The sequence below is a fragment of the Dama dama genome, chromosome 4 (assembly GCF_033118175.1).
Source record: "Dama dama isolate Ldn47 chromosome 4, ASM3311817v1, whole genome shotgun sequence".
NCBI classification, from domain to species: Eukaryota; Metazoa; Chordata; class Mammalia; order Artiodactyla; family Cervidae; genus Dama; species Dama dama.
The window spans coordinates 50035519-50043888 of NC_083684.1; the positions used below are offsets into that span (position 1 = coordinate 50035519).

General features: G+C 42.1%; 1 protein-coding gene across 1 annotated transcript; it reads right to left on the reverse strand.

Moving 5' to 3' along the window:
• Nucleotides 1-389: 389 nt before the first annotated feature.
• Nucleotides 390-1868, reverse strand: LOC133054211 (phosphorylated adapter RNA export protein-like). Its single transcript, XM_061138985.1, is given in 2 exon segments — nt 390-1318; nt 1320-1868. Coding segments are annotated over 2 exon segments (1182 nt in total). The 5' UTR covers nt 1866-1868; the 3' UTR covers nt 390-682.
• Nucleotides 1869-8370: the final 6502 nt, after the last annotated feature.

The window sequence follows — 8370 nt, forward strand, 5'->3', positions numbered from 1 at the left end:
ACTTCCTTAACATAAGGTAAAACTGTCTTAGGCAGGCCACCACTGGGAATTTTTTAAATGTCATTGCAATTATGCACATATGGATTATATTTAGTATATAAATATATGACCAAAGTAACTAATAAGTCAAAAACAAAGTTAAAGTTATGAACCGATACTTCTTTGAAAAGAGTCTGATGTTTATTTACTTTGGAACAAACACATAAGTGGGAAGAGCCACTAGTATAAACCTATTTTTAGTTTCTATCATTAAAAGCCTAAGAGTTCTTAAAACATAGAAAACTAAATTTGAATGCATTTGTAATAGTTTAACAATTTATGTCTTAATAGGATCTTTTAATGGAATGTTTTGAAACCAATCATAGTTCATTGTAAAGATAAATGAGAAAAACTTTTAAACAGCACGTTAAAATGACCTGGACAAAATTGATGATCAACTAGTAATAATTAGTACATGCAACAGATTAAGAAATTAAATCTTCCACTATATACTTTTAAATATTTTGTCAGACATGAGAAAGTTTTAAATGTTATCACATTCATCTCCCACATATTCAATTTTATTTAAAACAAAGTAACAATTCTCTCCAGATTTTTGTGTTTATCAGTGCAAAGTAAAATAATCTCAGTAGAAATGGTTTATTACAATGTTATCTTAGAAAGGTTTATTCCTCAAAATGTACTAAAACATGTCCAAATCGTTAGAATGATCAACCTCAATGGCTTCCTCTGCATCCAACTTTGTTTCTCCATGTCCTTCCTGTGATTCATCAAGAGAGGCCAGGGCCTCATTAGTGTCACTTGCAAAAGTCTCTCGTGATGTATCATCATCTTCTTGAAAATTTAGGTTTTTAATGGCTTGTTTCATCTTTTTCCCCATCACTTGCATTCTTCTCTTTCTAGCAGCTTTTTAATTTTCATATTCCTTTTGATTTTCAAAGTAGAAAATGTCCTTAATTTGCTCCTCACTGATACTAGGAGTGTTTTTCAGGAGATTCAGGAAAACTCCACCTGGGGTTCTTCTACTGCCATTCATTATAAAAAGACCACCATTTTGTTCAACTTCAGCAGTTTCCATCAGAAGTTCAATTGCCTTTTTGTTCCCAATTATTCTCGCTACTCGGGCTATCAAATCTTTCTTTGGTTCCTGCAACCTGAAAGAAATTTCATCAGCCACCTTCTCTTGAGAATCGTCCTCCATGATCTCATATTGGCCTTTATAGTTCATTTCTAGTCTGTCTCCCACTCTGTCTTTGACAGGTCGTTTCCTTTTGAGATGGCCTTGCCCATTTTCCTCCTCCTTTGGTCCCATTTTTTTTGCCACCATGCATATATTCTTCTAGTTCTTTGTCTAATTCTTTTGTATGTTCTTGAGATTCTCTTTTAAGTTTCTTAGCAAGTAAATAATTGTAGGTCTCAGATTGTCGGCTTCTGTCAATGGTGCCCTCCATTCCCAAGATACCAAGTTCAGTGGCCACTGCATCTTGGTTCTGTTCTTGCAGCACAGCACCCCAGATGTTGTTAACCTTCTTCCTTCCAGCTATAGGTGGTTTCTGGCTGCTCTGGTCAAACTGAAAAGGCTCTGGTTTGGGAGGGGTGTTAAAACATTTCTGTCGCTTGCGTTTCCAGAGAGAGCTATCATCATCTGAATCTGAAAAACTCTCTTCACTTGAATCCACACTTTTCACAGTCCGATAATGTGATTCCGGGGCACACACTGTTGCAGTACTCTGGAAGGGCCGCACTGCACAGTCCCCACCTAGAGCTTTCGGCACCGGCAGCGGCCTGTCGCTGGGTGCCACCGTCATGTCGGAATCCGAGTCGGAAAGCTGCCCATCTTCCATGTCGCTGGCCTCCTGCGCCATCTTCCCCCGGCGCGGCTCAAGTTGTTTTTTTAATAAAATTTTAGTTTGGAACAATTTTGGATTTATAGAATAGTTGAAAATATTTGTCAAAACTGACAGACAACTTTGGAGCATTACTAATAACTCAACCTCACAATGTGAGGATTTTTATTTCACCAGATTGTCCATTAATGTGTCTTTGGATTCCAGGATGCAACACATGATCTACACACACTGCATTCATTGTCATGTGTCCCCAGTGCCCTCTGCTTTGTGCAATTGTTCATTCTCTCCTGGTCTGTCATGGCTTTGGGAGGCCTGAGAAGGAATTGGTCAAGAATGGTAGAAGGCCCTCCAAGCTGAGTCTGTCTGCTGTTGTTCTTATAATGTAGAGTGGAGGAAATGGCAGCCCACTCCAGTATTCTTGCATGGTGAATCTCAGACAGACGAGCCTCTCAGGCTATAGTCCTTGGGGTCACAAAGAGTCAAACATAACTTACAACTCTGAGCACAGCACAGAGGAGGGTTCAGACTTTGGGTTTTGCGAAAGACACCACAGAGCTGAAGCCCCCTGCTTGTATGCTTAATCTGGGTACATGTGACAGCTGTGTGTCTTACCACTGGATATGTCATCTTTGTTGATTAACGTTACGTTTGTCAGATCTGCACTGTTTTCCCTTTCTCCTCCCCTCCTCTTTTCTTTGGAAATGAGTTACTGAGTCTAGCCCATGCTCAGGGAGTGCAGAGCAGCAAGTTTTCCCTCCTGGAGGGGATAATCTATCTGTGTAACTAGAGATGTTTCAGTAAGGAATAGTTGTCTCTTCTCCCACATTATTTTAGTTTTGTTTAGGTGCCCTAGGGCTTTTTGTTTGTTTGTTTTTTAATTTTTTATTTTGATTGAAGGATAATTGCTTCACAGGATTTTGTAGTTTTCTGTCATAACCTCAACACGAATCAGCGATGGGTTCAGCCATGTCACCTCCCCCCCGAACCTCCCTCCTATCTCCCTCACCGCTCCACCCTTCTAGATAGTCACAGAGCCCCTGTTTGAGTTCCCTGAGTCACACAGCAGACTCCCATTGGCTATCTATTTTACATATGGTAATGTAAGTTTCCATGTTACTCTCCCCATACATTCACCCTCTCCCTCCTCTCCTCCCCACTGGGTCCACAAGTCTGTTTTCTATGTCAGTTTCTTCATTGCTGCCCTGAAAATTAATTCATCAGTACCATCTTTCTAGATTCCGTATATATGTGTCAGTATACGATATTTATATTTCTCTTTCTGACCTATTTCACCCTGTATAATAGGCTCTAGGTTCGTCTACCTCATTAGAACTGACTCAAATGTGTTCTTTTTTATCAGTTCAGTTCAGTTGCCCAGTAATGTCTGACTCTTTGCTACCCCATGGACTGCAGCATGCCAGGCTTCCCTGTCCATCACCAGCTCCCAAATTTTGCTCAAACTCATGTCCATCGAGTTGGTGATGCCATCCAACCATCTCATCCTCTGTTGTTCCCTTCTCCTCTTGCCTTCAATCTTTCCCAGCATTAGAGTCTTCTCCAATGACCCTCTTGGAGGGCACAAGCAAAACTTTGTGTGCACTAGGACCCAGGAGATAGGAGCAGTGACCCCACAAGAGACTGACTCAGACTTGCCCGTGAGTGTCCAGGAGTTTCCAGCAGAGACATGGGTCGTCAGTGCCCTGCTTCAGGGTCAGGGGCAATGAGTGAGGCATTGCAAGCACAGTACCTTCTGAAGGAGGTCACCATTATCTTCATTACCTCCACCATGGTTTGGCCTCAGGTCAAATAACTGGGAGGGAACACAGCCCCTCCCATCAACAGAAAATTGGATTAAAGATTTACTGAGCATGGCCCCTCCCATCAGAACAAGACCTAGTTTCCCCCATAGTCAGTCTCTCCCATCTGGAAGCTTCCATAAGCCTCTTATCCTTGTCACTCAGAGGGCAGACAGAATGAAAACCACAATCACAGAAAACTAATCAAAGTGATCACATGGACCACAGCCTTGTCTAACTCAGTGAAACTATAAGCCATGCTTGGGTGTAGGGCCACCCAAGACAGACAGGTCTTGATGGAGAGTTCTGATAAAATGTGGTCCACTGGAGAAGGCAATGGCAAAGCACTTCAGTATTCTTGCATTAAGAACCCCATGAAAAGGCCAAAAGATATGACACTGAAAGATGAACTCCCCAGATTGGTAGGTACCCATTATGCTACTGGAGAAGAGTGGAGAAATAACACCAGAAAGAATGAAGAAATGGAGCCAAAGCAAAAACAACGCCCAGCTGTGGATGTGACTGGTGATGGAAATAAAGTCCAATGCTGTAAAGAACATATTGCACAGGAACCTGGAAAGTTAGGTCCATGAATCAAGGTAAATTGGAAGTGGTCAAACAGGAGATGGCAAGAGTGAACATTGACATTTTAGGAATCAGTTAACTAAAATGAACTGGAATGGATGAATTTAACTCAGATGACCATTATATCTACTACTGTGGGCAAGAATCCCTTAGAAGAAATGGAGTAGCCATCATAGTCAACAAACGAGTCTGAAATGCAGTTCCTTTTTATGGCTGAGTAGTATTCCATTGTACATATGTACCACAACTTCTTTATCCATTCATCTGTTGATGGGCATCTAGCTTGCTTACATGTTCTAGCTATTGTAAATAGTGCTGCAGTAAACTATGGGGTACATGTGTCTTTTTCAGTTTTGGTTTTCTCAGGGTATGCCTAGTAGTTGGATTGCTGGGTCATATGGTTTTATTCCTAGCTTTTTAAAGGAATCTTCATACCATCTTGCATAGTGGCTGTATCAATTTACATTCCCACCAGCAATGCAGGAGAGTTCACTTTTCTCCTATACTATAAAGCTACAGTCATCAGGACAGTATGGCACTGGCACAAGAACAGAAATATAGACCAATGGAACAAAATAGAGAGCACAGAGATAAACCCAACACCTATTGGTACCTTATTTTTTACAAAGGAGGCAAGAATATACAATGGGGCTAAGATAGCCTCTTCAATAAATGATGCTGGGAAAACTGGACAGCTACATGCAAGAGAATGAAATTAGAACAGTTCCTAATGCCATGCACAGAGATAAACTCAAAATAGATTAAAGACCTAAGTGTAAGACCAGAAACTTTGAAAGTCTTAGAGGAAAACAGGCAGCACACATAAATCAAAGCAAGATCATCTATTACTCACCTCCTAAAGTAATGGCAATAAAAATAAAAATAAACAAGTGGACCTAAACTTAAAAGCTTTTGCACAGCAAAGGAAACTACAAACAAGGTGAAAAGACAACCCTCAGAATGGGAGAAAATAATAACAAATGAAACAATTGACATGGAATTAATTTCCAAAATATACAAGAAGCTCATACAATTCAATACCAGAAAAGCAAACAACCCAGTCAAAAAGTGTGAAAAAGACCTAAACAGACATTTCTCCAAAGACATATAGATGGCTAACAAACACATGAAAAGATGCTCAACATTGCTCAATATTAGAGAAATGCAAATAAAAACTGCAATGAGATACCACCTCACATCAGTTAAAATGGCCATCGTCAAAAAGCCTACAAACAGTAAATGCTGAAGAGGGTGTGGAGACAAGGTGTGCTAGGTCTTGTTGCAGTGTGTGGGCCTTCTCTTAGCAGACTACAGTCTCTCTAGTTGCAGCAGGAGGGTTTTACTTGCCCCAGGGCATGTGGGAGCTTAGGCCTCCGACCAGGGATTGAACCAATTACCACTGCATCAGAGGGCAGATTCTTAATTACTGGACACCAGGGAGTTCAGTTCAGTTCAGTCGCTCAGTCGTGTCCGACTCTCTGTGACCCCATGAATCGCAGCATGCCAGGCTTCCTGTCCATCACCAACTCCCCAAGTCTACTCAAACTCATGTCCATCGAGTCGGTGATGCCATCCAGCCATCTCATCCTCTGTCGTCCCCTTCTCCTTCTGCCCCCAATCCCTCCCAGAATCAGGGTCTTTTCCAATGAGTCAACTCTTCGCATGAAGTGGCCAAAGTATTGGAGTTTCAGCTTCAGCATCAGTCCTTCCAATGAACACCCAGGGCTGATCTCCCCTAGGATGGACTGGTTGGATCTCCTTGGAGTCCAGGGGACTCTCAAGAGTCTTCTCCAATACCACAATTCAAAAGCATCAATTTTTCAGTGCTCAGCTTTCTTCACAGTCCAACTCTCACATCCATACATGACCACTGGAAAAACCATAGCCTTGACTAGACGGACCTTTTTTGGCAAAGTAATGTCTCTGCTTTTTAATATGCTATCTAGGATGGTCATAACTTTCCTTCCAAGGAGTAAGCATCTTTTAATTTCATGGCTGCAATCACCATCTGCAGTGATTTTGGAGCCCAAAAAAATAAAGTCTGACACTGTTTCCATTGTTTCCCCGTCTATTTCCCATGAAGTGATGGGACCAGATGCCATAATCTTAGTTTTCTGAATGTTGAGCTTTAAGCCAACTTTTCCACTCTCCTCTTTCACTGTCGTCAAGAGGCTTTTTAGTTCCTTGTCACTTTCTGCCATAAGGGTGGTGTCATCTGCATATCTGAGGTTATTGATATTTCTCCTGGCAATCTTGACTCCAGCTTGTGCTTCTTCCAGCCCAACATTTCTTGTGATGTACTCTGCATATAAGTTAAATAAGCAGGGTGACAATATACAGCCTTGACGTACTCCCTTTCCTATTTGGAACCAGTCTGTTGCTCCATGTCCAGTTCTAACCGTTGTTTCCTGACCTGCATATAGGTTTCTCAAGAGGCAGGTGAGGTGGTCTGGTGTTCCCATATCTTTCAGAATTTTCCAAAGTTTATTGTGATCCACACATTTTATTTACTTAATCATTTATTTTATTAGTGTGGACTCACACATATTAGTGTGGGCTCACACATATTACTGTATACTTTGGGTTATCATCCAATACTCTGTTATTTATATTGTCCATCAAACCTTTTCCAATTTGGCAGTAGGAGCTTCTCAGACTTTCTTTTAGAGTTTCAAGGTCCACTTCATCATAGTTGTGCAAGCAAACTGCTCTCCTATTGTGAAAGTTTGAGTTTGACTCTTGACAGAATTTTCACACATGGAGTGCTGCCTCTGGTGAACCCAGAACTCTTGGCCTTAGAACTCCCATCCCTAGTGGCCTGTAGGACTGTGGACCTCAGAGTCTCTGATACAGGAGACAAACCTTACAACTCCACAGCTGTTCACTGATGTTTCTGGATAAACTGTGCAGTTCAGGTACCTCTTGAGATCAGGTTCACTGATGGAAGAGGATAAGACAGCCAGAAAGGGCAAGGTTAGACTGCTAGGGGTCAAGAATGTGCCTAGGAACTTGCTCTCTTAAGGGTTTGAGAGAGACTGGTAGCATGATGTGAAATTAACAGAATTAGAAGCCTGGCAAAAACCTACATGGCGGTAAGTCTTATGAGTTCCTTGTTGGGAATAGTTTGGAGCCCAAGGTTGGTTGTCTACCATTGCTTGGGACCCAGTCTAGAGAATGAAGATGCTAAGATATTTGAAGGCTTCAGTAAGGTCACAATGCACAATTTTATGTGCATTTTTATCTCCAGGACTTAACCTTGGGGAAAAAGGAAGGATTCTGGATGACCTTTTTTCTACCTGACAGTGGTGTAGACCTGTCCTTGGCTCTTTTGTGATTCTATCAGCTCAGTTTGGGAGAGTGCTGCCCTTGGAACCAGGATAGGTTGGGGGAAGGTTGATCAGGAAAAAAGGTAATCATTGGGGCTGGGACAACAGAGCACTTGGCTCCAAATGGAATCACTTCAAAATGTCAGTGTTGCCATAATCACAGCCTCTGTTCTCTGGTGCTGAATAGAAACACAGAAACAGCATTTTGGGTGAAGCAGAAAAGAATAGTTTTTATTGCTTTGCCAGGCAAAGGTGGACACAGTGGGCTAATGTCCTGAAGACCATGTGAACCACCTTGGAGCAGGTAGTGAGGAGTTTTATAGTGTTTAAGGGGCAGGGCATGATCAGCTGGTGAAGAGTTCTTGGATGGGTTGGCATCAAGTATCATCAACCTTTTGGTTTCAGCCAGTTTAGGGTCTATGTTCTTGTGCTCAGCAGATTTCATCTGGAGGGGGGTCTACTTTCTGTAAAAACAACTTAGGAATGTGTGTCAGGCCTTTGTATGTTTTAGGAAACTTGGAGTTTGGCAATTCTGTTATGTTGCAGAATTATAGTCTAAATTGTTACCAGTTCCCCAGCCCAACAGCTATTCTTTGTTTCTACATCTTCACATTTCCCAGTCTTAGCTCTGCTCTCAGAGTAGGAAGAGCTTCCACTGTAAACAGCCCAAGGGCCCAGGGAGCCACCTGTGCCAGGAGCCTTGCCATAGGCCTGTGTTCCTCCTGGGAGGGGCATGGGCTGGGTTCAGGGAGCTAGTTGTTTATAAAGTGACAGAAACCCTGCCCTGAGCAGAGGACTCCAGCCACTGCCACA